The sequence below is a fragment of the Chaetura pelagica genome, unplaced genomic scaffold, assembly GCF_000747805.2.
Source record: "Chaetura pelagica isolate M959 unplaced genomic scaffold, ChaPel_1.0 scaffold117, whole genome shotgun sequence".
Lineage (NCBI taxonomy): Eukaryota > Metazoa > Chordata > Aves > Apodiformes > Apodidae > Chaetura > Chaetura pelagica.
In genome coordinates this window covers 8,346,739-8,361,818 of record NW_009954185.1, presented here as the reverse complement: position 1 = coordinate 8,361,818, position 15,080 = coordinate 8,346,739, and the positions used below count along the sequence as shown (strand labels likewise).

Here is a 15,080-nt window from a genome sequence, read left to right as displayed (position 1 = left end):
TGTTACTGTTAGACACAGAAGTTTAGATGACCAAACAAACACAAAGCAAAGCAAGCAAAGGATGAGGAAATGCATTCAAGAAATACATTCCCATGGTGAACTGTATGGACCATAAAAAACAACTTCTATCACTTTAAAAATGAGTCTGATGCTAACATTTTATTAGAAGAAGACAATATGTAAGGACAAACTAAGCATCTTGACAACGGGGACTCGTTTTAAGCCAATTCTTGGAAAATTAGAGAAATAAATGTCTAAATTGCAGGATAAAGATAAAATGTGAGACTTTTAAGAAAACATCTTTAAACCATTAGCATGTTTTTAAGATAGCTATTTTTACTCTTCTCTGTTCAGAGCTCATAACTCCTCACTCACTAGCAAAAGTGGTAGTGAGGCAGATTCACAGCAGTGAATGTATCACCAGTAGATGTTTGCTGCAGGCTGCTTTAAGCAACAATATGAACTGTTGCAATTACACCAATATTGTGTATTAAAATCTGGAAAATGTCAAGTTAATATTAAATTTAAATGAACTCCAAATATTTTTAAGCCGTGGAAATGCACAGCAATACTACCCAAACACTCTTTAATTGCCCTTGTCATTATATCAAGGCGATGGAGGAAAAGAAAGAAATGTCACAAAGATCTGTTAAATGCATAAACTTTTAAAAGCTCTTTTTGTTCAACTTTAAAACTGGTGTTCAAAAGTAATAATACTAAAACCCCATAGCTAGTCATACTGAATTTTAAAAACATTTGATTACTTTGATTCAGCCTTACACAAACTGTTTTTTTAATTTCAGACTTCTGGTAATTAAATCTAAATCTTCTATTTCCTCTAACATTGTAACCACTCGTTCCAACATAAAAAAAGATATAAGGCTGTGCAACATCAGATTTTGATAATAAGTTTCCCACTTACCACTTGTCTTTGTCGCTGCAATGGGATCCTAATCCAGCATGAAGAAATTAAATAATTGCCTTTCCCTCCCCCCCGCCCCTCTACACCTTATTTGGGAAAACTAAATTAAACCAAACCAAACCAAACTGATATTGTTTCATGTAACTTTGAATTGGTCATAGCTTTTTGTCTCAGGAGATTTTTGCCATTACCAACACCAGACAAAGGATCAGCTTAATTTCAAACTCATGTACTTTTGAGCAAAGATTCTTCAAAGCAACTGGTGACATTTCAGCACTGTCTGGTCCAAACCCAGGGCCCTATTCTGCTGGAGTGGACTCAACTTAAATTCAGATCCAAACATGAAAACCATTACTTTGTTTTTCTTCCCTGTCTGCAGTGTGAACACAAATATGCAAACAATCAAGCAAACAAACAGAAAATGTTTACATGTCAGAAGAAACCACATACCTAAACCAGCTTGCTTCCCAGAATCTTTTGGTTTTTCTTTGCTGCGAGGCCGTAAATGGCACTTTGCATCTTTAATTTTAAAGCGAGCTTTCTGCTTGATTGGAGGGGCTAATGAATCTGTTGATGCAAAGTAAAATATTATCATTTGGGATGCAGATGAAATGACGTCTGAAATTTATTTTTAAAAACAGACTCAAAAGTCTTCTTGTGAAATAGTAAAGAGATGGCGCAAGAGTTACACATCTTGTGCAAGAGCATCCATTTCTGTAAGTTCAATTTTTTTGCAGAACCACTTGAGCCCGTGAAGATAAATAAATAGATAAATAAATAAACAAATAAATAAATTTACTAGTATTGCATATGCTCTACACATACACTTCCCCTCCAGCACCCTTGCACATTGTGGTGGAACTTGGGTGAATTTGCCGTTTACTATGAAAAAGGTTAATTTCTACTTTCTTTTTTTTTTTTTTCCTGACTCCCTGTCTGTGACTTCCCACGTTACTTGGCTGTAGTTCTGCTCTTGCTAATGCCAACCAGGAATAAGATTAATTTAGTGGAGCTATGCTGTTGGCAGTTGAAAATGATCCAAAGGAAACGTCTTTATTTGACTGTGGTCTATGGCTTGCAAGCTTTATTATTCTAATTAAATCAAAACCAGTTATGTCTTATGACTTAAAAGGCTGTTATACAGCCAAGCACTGCTTAGAAAATGTAGCTGCTGGCTGACTTCCTCACAAAGTCCATGGTGGAAAAGGCTGGGCCTGGGCAGTCACCTGCCAGGCACTGCAGGGTGCCCATGGGACCTGGAGCAGGTGGAGAGTGGTCACAGGTAAATGCCACGTGTCCCTCTTTCCTTGGGAGGGCCTTGCAGAGCAAGGACTATGTAGGCAGTTTGCCCCTGTGCCACAGGCAGCCACATCTGCTGCCACGTTACCTCACTGCACTGCACTGAGCCCCCTAACACATCAATAGGTAAGAACTGGCAAGCTGGAGAGAAGTACAGCAGGTAACAGCAGGATACATGAAGTGGGCTGACACTTCCCACTGCTGGATATGGTTTCAGCTGCTTGTAATTTTGTCCGGATTTCAATTTTTGGGCTGAATTTTTTTAATGCTGAGTATCAGCTTTAGGACACATTTTCAAATGCCAATGCAGAAACAATCCAGCCATTTGTGAGAACAAGATGAATGAAACATAGTATGTGCTAAAAGTCTCATAACCTTTATATTGGGAGTATCTAGTAGGAGGATCCATGCTCCTAAGGAAGGACTTTGCAGGTGAGGGCTGGGACCCACTGTAGCCTTCTGCTCTAGTACTACTGAAGGGTCTTTCTGGCTCCCTGGGAAGAAATGCCATTTTGATATGTTTGCTATTGCCTTGCTGGACTATGGAAAGTAGATTTGTCCTTACTGAATGTATCTCAAAGCTCCACCACTCTTATACTGACCTACCAATACAACTCCACACGGGAGAGCAACTAAGCACACCCCAGCCCTCAAAAAGAGGATGCTGAAAAATGTGTGCACAACAAAACCCAGGCTACCTTAATTCTGGCTTTCTGTAACCTGAGAGTGTATGTCTTGCAACTCCCAGATGGTCTGGGAGAGCTCATCACCCACCTACCAGATGCCAAGGCCCAAGGGAGCAGGAGAACACCCACCTGCACAGCTGGGCAGGGTCACGTTGCGCTTCTGCTGAGCCTTGCCTTGCTGGACAGGAACACCACAGCTCAGCGTGTAGCTGTTCTCTGAATCTGTGGGACAGAGCACAGAGTCAGCACGTGGGGCAAGAGCCTCGCAAAGCATCTGCTCCCCTCATCATCCCCTGCATTCATGTTTGGTGCTTGAACAAACTTATTCATGCTGCTAAATAAGGAAGCATTTTAAGGGCTGAACTTGGATTGAAATGGCTGAAATTGCTTGCCAAAGGCAACTGCTTCAGTGGGGAGTGCAAGCTTTGTTTCTTCCAGCACTGAAATGTCACATTTTATGAACAATTTATCATGAGGTTAGCTGGAAATAATTCCATGGCGCACAGGTATAAAATATTTTGTGCTTGTCCATGGCAGAGTCCTGGTGCATTGATAATCTCTGTAATTAAAAAAAAGAAACCATGTACTTTAGTAATAATTTTCACTTCAGAATCTGGCAGAATTTATTGGCAGAAGCAAAAACTAACATACTTAGAACAGGAATGGGGTTTATGTACTGCACAGATAAAACTGTGCATTGGTGCATACAAATTAGACAAATGCATGGCTCCAGTCATCTCTGCTAAACTGAAAATGAAGTGTGAACAGCTCTACTGCATATAATGCCAGGACTAAGATGAAAAGTAGATACCCTTGTGGAACATAATCATGGGTTAGAACCAGAATATATATATGAAAAAGTATCAGCAACCCTCTGCCCCACCTGCCCTGCAAAACTGTGTGGATGAAAATTACCTGAAGAAAAAATAATAATTAAAAAAAGTGTGTGTGGGGTGAGATGACATGACTGAATTTCTAGAAATAACACTTGGCTGAACGATTACCAACAACATTTATTAAAAACCAGCAACTGGCAGCAACTAATATGGAGAGATGTTTTTTCCATACAGCCTCTTGAAATGGATTTAGTTGTATTGATTTTCTACAAGACAGTAAGACAGGTTTAAAGCTGTTGCTATGTCATCCTTTGCTCCACTGGCTGAGCTGATGGAAGTTTTATGCTACTTTGGCTGCTGTGGCAGCTGCAGCATTAAATTGCCCAGCATGTTCCCCTTCTCTCTTGCCCCTGCAGTGTGCTCACTAAGCTGAGCTCTTCTCTGGGAAACCCTCCATTTTGGGAGTAATTTCTGCTCCTGTTACTACTCAGTCACACAATTACAGGGTATTTCAGACCATGATACAGAGTCCATCATTTTAAGCAGAGACCTGGATGGGCACAGAAGACTTTAGTGATATTGAAAAACATGTTACTAAAAATTAACAGGAATTCACTGAAATCAACAGTTAAGTTTTTTTCTCCCAATTTTGACACAGCAATTCAGTCCGTTAGCACTTTTATTTTGCATCATCCTGGTTAAGGTAGAGTTGTGTCTCAGCTTTTTGTTAGAATTTCCCCACTCCCTCAAATGGCACCTCAAACTAAAAAACAAAGGGTCAAACTTCTAATGTAACTGACACAATCAGCTTTTCTTGTATTTAGTGACGTGCATGTCTGGCTCAGTTTAATTAATAATGACATTTTTGCTCATTTACAGTTATTAACAACAAACACTGAATGCAACAATCATTAACACATTATCACAGAAAAGTAATCAGGTCACATTCTAGACTGAGGAGGACAAATACTGTGTACAAACCTGGAACAAAGAGAGTATTGGATGGGCATGACAGGAAGCAGCTCTCTATGCCTCCTGTCTTACTACACACTAGCTGAGCCTTGGGAGCTGGTTTGGTATTTGGGAGACACTTCACCATCTCTGAGAAGAAAGAGAAATGAAAAAAATCAGATACCACCCAATCCAGAACCTAGTGCACCCACTGGTATACAGCAGTGAGGAAAGGTAGAAGTGGCAAGAAAGAATGACCACAAACCTAGGCTTTTCTGAAATAAGCATGTATTATTAGGGAGAAAGTATCTGGATCATGAGCTTGAACTTGAAAATGAAACTTCTTCACATTTTTAGACCTAAACTCCAGATCAGTCTTTCCTCTCTGCAGATCTGCACTCTGGAAGGCAGGTGTTTCTCTCATTATGTGCACAATTCTGTGTGCACAACTTGATCACAGAAACAACGGGTAATACTAATCACCTGAGATGTCCTCTCCCTCCCCTTCTGGAGGTACATAAGCTTTTTCTCTGATTGTTCCTTGCTCTTCCTTCCAAACATGATCACCTTACAAGTTGGACTTGGTTGACTCTGGTTTTGCTCATGGCTGACTGTGCTACTGCAAATGTCATTGCTCCTACCCTCAGTTCACCATGGAACCACACCAAAATAAGGGGGAGATTAGAGCATCTGAGTGCAGCAGGAAGCAGACTGGTTTGGGTCTGCCAGTAAAGCTGGTATGAAATAGGGCAATTAAAATGTGGTAGCTGTAATGAGCCTTGCCTGGCTTGAATTGAGTGTAGAGAAAGGGTCCCAGAAGCTACCAGCTGGTTTGTGTTCCTGGCCTCACTGCTGGTTAAACAGAAACATATACAGTTCCCTTAAACACATCTGACATTCACATCTCAAATAATCATCCTCCACTTACCTTCCTCCTAAGGCCTCTTAGGTTGCTTTGGTGATGTTTTTAAATAAATTATTTCTTTGGACTGAGGAGACAACACAAGTGCAAAGTATCATTGCTGAGCAAAAGAGGATTTTGTTCCTTCAAATATCTCCAAATCACATGGCCTTCAGGATCATTAGATATAATTTTCCTCCTTTTTAGTCTGCTTTTATAACACTGCAAAATGCAGTTTCCTCTAAACAATGTTGGTATTAAAGACAGGCCATCAGCAGGGAGATGACACCCATTTTAAGCCTCATTAAATTAATCAAATAAAACAGTGTATATCAACAGAGTAGGGTGTTACATTTTCCATCTTGCAACTGAGTTTGGAAAATAATTAAGAGACATTTACAACCAGGGGAATATTTTCAATACAGCCTCTTACCATGGGAACAGCATTCTTAGTAGGGTGAGAGGAAACATAGCACAAAACTTCTGTGATCAAACTATATATCTGATTCCAAAACATTTTAGCTCCTGCTGCTAACTTTGAAATTCCTTTCCAGAGGACTAACTGATACATTGCAAGGGAGACCTAGTGGATAACTAAAAAACCCAATTTAAACTATTTCTTACTCTGAGAGTACTTAGTTCTCTATCTAGCAGTGAAGTTAACATATGTAAGAGCAAATGGGAAAAATTAAGCACTTAATTGTAGTTAGGAAGAAAGTGAGTGGCAAAGGCTGAAACCCAGCTTGAGATACTCACCTCCTACCCTGCCCCATCTTGGTTGTAAAGTGCTTTCTGTACAGCTGTATTCATGTAAGTGAAACAATGCCCCAGTTGCATGATAATGCAAGAGGCCAGTGCAGTGCTCTCCAGATTCTCTACTCCAGACTACAGTGCTTTCCCACAATATGTGCAGAAATTCCCTGAAGTAAGATGTCCCCCTTTCTTTTTCTGTCTTGCTCCCAGTTAGTTATTAGGCATCAGCTCCAAATTAATTTAGGAGAACTTACTAGTGGTTCAAAAAACCAGAAACAAACCCAGAAACAAAAAGCCCACAACCTAAATTTGACTATGAAACACCTAAGGTATGCCATTCCCATTAAAAACATGAAAATTGAATTAAAATCTCACAGAAAATACCTTGAATGGCTGTAGCCAGCCATGGCCAAGATTTGTTGTGCTTCAAGTGAGACCACAGAAAAAGTCTTCTACTTAAAGGAGAAAAAAAAATCAGATCTGCCACAAAGGGGCACTAGCAGCAAGGGCCATAATTTTAGTCTCAATTAGTCAATTGTGCTCATTGCAATTAATGCTTCTGACACAGCTAGTGTAGGTACTTTATATTAAGTGGAATGACTTTGAGATAACTTCAAAAATTAGGGTATGGTGCTGTGAATGTAGATATTAACCTGAATATCTAAGTTAACCTTAGAGGGAAACAGAACTACAGCTGTGCTCATAGAGATGAACAAAGGACAAATAAAGCACAAAACTATAGAATACATAAAATAATTAGACTCACATTTGTGTGAATGGAATAATTATATAAAAAAAAAAAGAAAAAAAAAAGGCAGGAGTTCAACACAAATAAAATCCAACATATTGCTCATATTCTAACCCACCTATAGTTATATCCTAGCCCATGGATCCCCCAGCATCAGGTGTTATCTGCATTTATATAATGAATTTGAGGATCTATATTGTGAAAATGCAGCACCTCTCAGACAAAACCACAGGCATTTCTACCCTCCTGGAGAATAGGAACATCACCACAGTCACCTCTGAGTCAGTCTCCTGCACTTACCAATGCAGTCCTTTTTATTCCAGTGCAGTTTCTTTCCAGGTGGACAGACACACTCATAGCTCCCCATTGTATTAAGACACCCATAGTCGCAGCTACCATTGCTGATGCTGCATTCATCAATATCTGAAATGTAATTAAAGTGAAGAATCTTTTATACTTAAATCTCTATAAGTAGGTGTAAATGCAGACAATACTCACATGAAACAATTTTAGTGCATATTGCAAGTGTTTGTCCTTAGACCCATGTATTGCTTCTACCCTTCAAGTTATGATACAATTCACTTGCCAGGACTAGTTACTGTGAAACTCTTGGAAGTACTCACCAGTTACAAAACATGCTCGAAAGTCTCTGCAGCATCTGGACAGTAATGTATATTGCATTATATGAAAAACTGTCAAAGGGTAGAAAGAAGGACCCTTGGAACTACTGACCTGTCTGCCTTACCTTTATGCCTGGAAAGATCATGGAACAGATCCTCCTAGAAGTTATGCTAAGGCACATGGAGGACAGGGACATGATTCCAGACAGTCAGCATGGCTTTACCTGCCTGACCAACCTAGTAGCCTTCTATAATGGAGTGATAGGTCAGACACTGGAACAGGCTGCTCAGGGAGGTGGTTGAGTCACCATCCCTGGATGTGTTTAAGGGTCGTCTAGATGTGGTGTTGGTGGATCTGGTTTAGGGGAGAACTTTGTAGACTAGGGACAATGGTTGGACTCAGTGATCCCAACTGTCTTTTCCAATTTAATAGTTCTGTGGTTCTATGTCCCCCACAACCTCCTTCTCTAAATTAGAGAGATATGGATTTGATGGGTGGACTGCTTGGTGGATGAGGAATCAGTTGGACGGTCACATCCAGAGGGCAGAGGTCAACAGCTCAATCTCCAGATGGAGATCAATGGCAAGTGTTGTCCCTCAGGGGTCCAAACTGGGACCAGTACTGATTAATATCTTCATCAATGACATAGACAGTGGGATCAAGTGCACCCTCAGCCAAGTGCTGCAGTTCACACACCCGAGGGACAAGATGCCATCCAGAGGGACCTGGACAAGCTTGAGAAGTGGGTCCATGTGAACCTCATGAGGTTCAACGAGACCAAGTGCCATGTCCTGCACCTGGACTGGGGCAACACCCAGTGCTAATACAGGCTGGGGGATGAGAGCAGCCCTGCCAAGAAGGACTTGTGGTACTGGTGGATGAAAAACTGGACATGAGCTGGCAATGTGCACTTGCAGCCCGGAAAGCCAACTGTATCCTGGGCTGCATCCAAAGAAGCATGGCCAGCAGGGCCAGGGAGGTGATTCTGCCTCTCTACCCAGCTCTCATGAGACTCCACTTGGGTACTGCATCCAGCTCTGGAGTCCTCAGCACAGAAAAGAGATGGAGTTGTTAGAATGGGTCCAGAGGAGAGCCACAAAGATGATCAGAGGGTTGGAGCACCTCTGCTATGAGGAAAAGCTGAGAGAGTTGGAGCTGTTCAGCCTGGAGAAGACTCCAGGGAGACCTTACAATGGCCTTCCAGTACTTAAAGCAGGCTTATAAGAAAAACAGGCACAAACATTTTAGCAAGGCCTGTAGTAGTAGGAGAAGGGGTGATGGTTTTAAACTAAAAGAGGGTAGATTCAGACTAGGTATAAGGAAGACATTTTTTACAGTAGCAGTGGTGATAAACTGGGACAGGTTGCCCAGAAGCATTTAAGGCCAGGTTGGATGGGGTTCTGAGCAACTTGATTGAGTTGAAGATGGTACTGCTTACTGCAGGGGAGTTGGACTAGATGACCTTTAAAGGTCCCTTCCAATCCAAACCATTCTATGATTGTATGATTCTAAGATGGGAAGAAGGTACCTAACAGCCTTTTGTTATGAGTTTCATAGGCAGTTTATGCTGCAGTCTGGTAAGGACAAATACCGATAGAGCCAAAATTTGCAAACTCCAAATATCTGACAACTTTCTCCCATTCTCCTTGTTGGCCACCATTTAAAGCCTTCATTTAAAGACAACTGTGACTAACCTTCTCCTGCATAGTTACTGATTGGTATTCTGCACTTGTAAGCTTCCTCTATACAGTGTGATAAACACCATCCATGAGGCTGCTTTGTGGTGGTTGTGGAAGAGCAGCCTCATCCGTGCAGCAGTGGATGCAAGTGTCACAGCTGCAGGCTTCTCTCCTATATTGAGGCTGCTGTGGTACCATCATTGAAAAATGCAAGGGAAATGTTTTTTGTTTATGTTCTCCTGGGAATGCTTCAGCAAATTTTAGATGCTGAAATGTTGGCCACACCCAGGTCATGCTATTTTAGCTTTATTTTAACTTCATTGATTTATCTTCTTTAATTTTAAAACCTTAATCTAAAAGCAAGTGTGGCTCACTGAACAGTTCACAAAGCAAACAAGCAAATAGACTAGCAAAACTCAGTTTCCAAACCTCCACAGTGTGTCAGTCCATACAAGGTGTAGCCTTTATGGCAGAGACATTCAAAGCTTCCAGGGTAGTTGATGCAGGTGTGATCACAGGTCCTTTCGAAGGAACACTCATCTATATCTGAATTACACAGAAAAAGCATTTAGAAATTAGAATTCAGCTAAACTGAATGGCTGGAATTTCAGATTCTGTTGCAACATCTTGTCACTGATAAACTAGCAGATACCACTCCAAGTAAAATCTGAATAAAACATCAGTCTTGTTCCACTAGTGACAGGACAAGGGGCAACAGGCACAAGTTGGAACACAGGAAGTTCCATTTAAATAGAAGGAAAAACTTCTTCACTGTGAGAGTGACCCAGCACTGGAACAGGCTGCCCAAGGAGGTTGTGGAGTCTCCTCTGGAGACATTCAAAACCCACCTGGATGCAGTCCTGAATAATGTGCTCTAGGAGATCCTGCTTTAGCAGGGGAGTTGGACTGAATGATCTCTAGAGGTCCCTTCCAACTCCGACAATTCTGTGATTCTGTGATTTCTCTAATACCTTGTAAAGAAGGGACTTGCAGGTACATGGAGAAAGGTATGAAAAGATAATTTAAGAACATGAAGACGGCAATATACCTGTTCACCATTAGATGGCAACCTTTAACTTCTCATCGTATTTTCCCGCAGGGCTGTGAGGGTAATTAAGTATTTGGGGGGCTAGAGTAGCACACCGGAAAAAAAAGTTGTGGGTTGAATCAAATAATTCCCTCTCTCACCAATCACTCCTCTGACACCTTGCCCACCAGGAACCCTGTCATGTGCAGACTTCTGCTCTGCCTACGCAAGGCTGTACGGAGGGTCCCACAGCTACAGGGGGCACAAGCAAAACAGCGCCTGAGAACAACCCAGTGTCAGGATTGGAAGAGTTGCACCTCAGACATGGGAAATATTAGTCCAAGGTCCACACTCTACCTAATTCAAGAAGATCTGACCTCTTCCCCTTAAAAAAAAAAGTCAGGCATCTCTGATCTTCACCGCTGGCTAATGCGAAGCCCTTATTTACATAGGCTCTTCCAGCCAGCAGCCTAGGAAGAAAGCAATTAACTGCACATTGCTGCACAGATAGTACAAAGGTTTGGCTGAGCAGGGTGACAAAAAGGCTTATTTGACAGCAGAGCGGATGTGGTGAAAACCATTAAAGGTACTTAAACCAGCAATATTTGGAAAATAACGGTATTTTGTAGTGCATTATATCCTGAGACAATTGTTTTTCCTAGAATCCTCTTCAGTGAATACTTTTTTTATTCTTATTAAAAGATCAGAGAAATTAATACAATGGCCTTATTTAAGAGTGATTTCAATAAAAGGTAATAAGGTAATTTCAATAAAAATCACATTCCCCTAATATTTATGAGGTAAAAGTGAATGGAATATATCCCTTTAATAGCTTGCACACTTTTGAAGTTGCTTATTAAGAACAAAGCTTGAGCAGCACCATTGCTAGATATAACTCAGCCTTTCATATTGCACATACTTTGAAAGATATGGGTGCTTGGAAAAATGTGGAAATTCACAAATAGTTACAGGTTTGTTACCCAATTCCTATATTCAAGTAGCATTTACATAGTTTTGAAGTTTAACGTCATGCTGTTACAAATTCAAATACTTCAAGAGACAAAACATAAAGATTTTGTGTATGTGCACACAAATCCAAAATCTGTGTAAGAGCTGACACACAAATTTAGAACAATGTAAACAGCTATATTTTATATCACCTCCAATTTAAAGTGCTTTAAAGCATTCACACAAAAGAGAATTCACAACGTGGAAAGCAAGTGTTCAGGCAAATGCATAACCTACAGGAAACACACACAGTGACCAAAAATCTATGTTATTTAATTTTATGTGTGCAGCACAATCACTTGTTAGGATCAAGCAGCAAAACAAGGACAACTGAGGGTTTATCTTTTGAACATCTATTTAATTTTTAATGCTTTTTCCTAAACATTTTAATGTATTATTATTTGAATTCTGAAAGTAATTTATTTTTAAGGTTTTCTTTGTAGCCTTGGAAATACAGAGCTTTGAATACACATAAATTGCAAAATGTTTCAGTTCTCTCTAAATAAACACATAAAGTAAAATCATTTGGAAGCGAGCACTGCAGTTATAGTTTTAAAGGATTTTTAATGCATAAGTAGCCAAATCATACATCATGGTTTCATTCATGTGTAACCTTGTTGGCTATATGGTATTGCAGGAAATCTACAAAAGCAGTTCATTTCTGGCCTCTGACTTACCCTAGAAGGCTTTTTTTCAAAAGTAATATAATATTTCTCAATAGTGAGCTTATCCTGTACTAGCTGAGTCAATGGGGTTTATGCATTGCTTTCACACATACTGCTTTGTGTCCGTACGTATTTGCCTTAGGCCTTTATGGCTTTTTCTTCACATTAAGAAGGATGCATATACCTCTTTGCTCGTGGAAGCAACATTTTGCCTAACAATATGTCCAGTCCTCAGACCTCCTCCTACAGTGCCAAGTAACAGGCACTCACAACAGACAAATGCATTTGTATTACATAAAGTATCAGCTACTCATAAACTCATATTGCTTACCCTGGCTGGCAGAGACACTGAAAACCCCACTTTTATTAGAACACAAAGACTGCTATTAAAAGCTTTTTTCACCATTTACACCCCTCATCCCACCTCCTGCTGCTGTTCTCATAAATCCAACCTTTGCTGAATTCAGCATCTCGCCTTGGCTGACTGAACGTGGAAAGCTTCTGTACAGATTTTTCCTGGCTCCACAGCAGAGCCCCTTGGCTCCCTCTCCCCCTCAAGACCCTGCCCGAGGGACCCAGCTCTTCACCAGTCCCCTGAGGAATTCAGCACTGGTCATAGAAAAGGGAAAAATATGCACCACAGCCATTTCACTAAAAAGGAACTGGTGGGGTGATCCAGCACTCTGAAAAACAACACTCTGAAATTTGTTCTCTGTTACCCCCCAGGCTCCCAGAAACTTTCACGTTGGCCCTGACATCTCTGTGCTGCTCCACAAGTACTTCACCGTATTTTACCCTAAAAGGATGTGTTTATTTCTTACTGTTCTCATGATACAGGTATAACTGCTGGCCAGCAGGTCGAGAGAGGGGATTCTGCTCCTCTGCTCTGCCCTGGTGGGGTCTCACCTGGAGCACTGCATCCAGCTCTGGAGCCCTCAGCACAAGAAGGATGTGGAGCTGTCAGAGCATATCCAGAATACGCAATGAAAATGCTCAGAGGGCTGGAGCATCTCTCTTACAAAGACAGGGTGAGAGAGTTGGGGTTGTTCAGCCTGAAGAAGACTCTGGGGTGACCAGAATGACTTTCCAGTACCTGAAAGGGGCCTATAAGAAGGCTAGGGAAGACCTGTTCACAAGGGCATGTAACCATAGGACAAGAGATAATGATTTTAAGCTAGAAAAAGGTAGATTTAGGTTGGATGTTAGGAAAAAGTTCTTTAATATGAGGGTGGTGGATCACTGGAACAGGTTGCCTAGAGAAGTGTTGGAGGCCTCACCTCTGGAGACATTCAAGGTCAGGCTTGATGGGGCTCTGAGTCTAGAGTAAGCTGTCCCTGCTTATTGTAGGGGGGTTGGACTAAATGACCTTTAGAGGTCCCTTCCAACCCAAGACCTTCTATGATTCTACAAGAGTCTGAGGAGCAGGGAGATACACCTGGCTTTCACCTTCACAGCCTGAGGTTTCAAATCCTGCTTACCACATGTGGAAAACGGCCTGTCTTCTCCCCCCACGCAACTGGGAATGAACATGGGGATCTAAATCTCATATCTTTTTTTACAGACAACAGTACACAACCTGGTGTATCTACTGAAGAGAAACCCAAAAATACAAAAGCAGGGATGTGGCAAGTTGCAGCTAGAGAACTGAGAACAAATCATTTCTCTTTCAGTTTTGTGGTCAACTCCTCCTTCCCCAAACACATGCACACACTCACACATGTACCTTTTGCCTTTGGTTGCTCTGAATTTCCTCACTCCCATACACTGAAATAAATACTGAGAGATGAACTTTCTGGGTTTGAGGAGCTTTAAAAACAGCCAAAAGTTATTTAAACTAATTTTTTTAACTGTCTTAACATGAAAAATCAAAATGTTTTGTTCTTGAGAAACTGCAGCAGAAAACTTTAACTTGAGGTTGAAGATTCTATTCTATTTTAGTTGAATTTGGCATTAATTCACAAATAGTCCAAGCTGTCTCAGAACATTTCCGATTTGCTAATGCACTTATTTGACATCAAACACATTCTTTTTACTTTCACTTAGTCAAGAATTCATATCCCATTCACCACTATAATCAGCATATGCGACTGTGTCATTTCAGCATATTGAGAGATGTCTTCACAGTTCAACTGTTTAAAGCTTAGAGGAACTATGGGGCTAAACTCATTGCTGGTAGTACACGATCGGTTTCCTGCCAGATGCAGGTTTTTTTTATTACTGATGACAGCATATAAATGCTAAAACGAGGACCTCCCTATTTCACAGCAGATGACCCAGTGGAAATGCCAAGTTCAGAAGCTGGAGCAGATGACCTCTGGAGGGTCCTCTGAAACTCCAGCACTGATTCATGTACACACTGGCAGTCCCAGCCCTCCCTAAAGGCACTTGTTTTATTGTGTCCTGTGCTACTGAGAGCTCTCCTTCCAGAAGCTGCTTCCATGACAGGAAGGCATTATCTCAGGCTGAATAAAGTCCAACATCTCTTTTATCAATACACATTCTCAGCACCAAAGAGAAATATTTGAATAGTGGAAGAAGTCTTTTTTTTTTTTTTTTGCCTAGAAGGGATTAAACTCAAAGAGACTGTTCAATGGTTTAATAAAGGAGCAAAATTTCCCTGTGTTTTTGAGGGAAGCAATTGTTGCCAACAGTGGTCATGATTGGTAATATTTGTTTGGCTCTGTTCCTATTATTTCTAGTCAGCATTTGGATTTTATTGTGGATTTTTCAATGTTACTTAGCTTTTTTTTTTTTAAGTTCATGTTTTCACAAATTAAACGATCCCATAATGATCTTTATTTTTCTTGAACATAATGTTTGTTAGTAGCTGTCAGATTGTCAGTACTGGAAAGTAAAGTCTTCCATCTATCTCCAGAAGGGGAGCTACCACAGATCAAATTTCTTCTAAGTTTCCTCACCCAGATGTGTCTCAGAGGTGACCAGAGGGAGCAGGGAGAAAGCAGCTGGTTTTCCATGCTCATTCA

At 40.8% G+C, this 15,080-nt stretch overlaps 1 protein-coding gene across 1 annotated transcript in view; it reads right to left on the bottom strand.

The window, feature by feature from the left end:
• Nucleotides 1-15,080, bottom strand: part of SCUBE1 (signal peptide, CUB domain, EGF-like 1) — a gene marked incomplete at its 5' end in the record, with an annotated part of 211,088 nt that overhangs the window by 14,962 nt on the left and 181,046 nt on the right. The window contains 5 exons of the mRNA XM_010002978.1: nt 1,373-1,489; nt 3,037-3,129; nt 4,725-4,844; nt 7,397-7,519; nt 9,826-9,942. Coding sequence (XP_010001280.1) covers nt 1,373-1,489; nt 3,037-3,129; nt 4,725-4,844; nt 7,397-7,519; nt 9,826-9,942 — 570 coding nt within the window. The remainder of the gene's footprint in view (nt 1-1,372; nt 1,490-3,036; nt 3,130-4,724; nt 4,845-7,396; nt 7,520-9,825; nt 9,943-15,080) is intronic.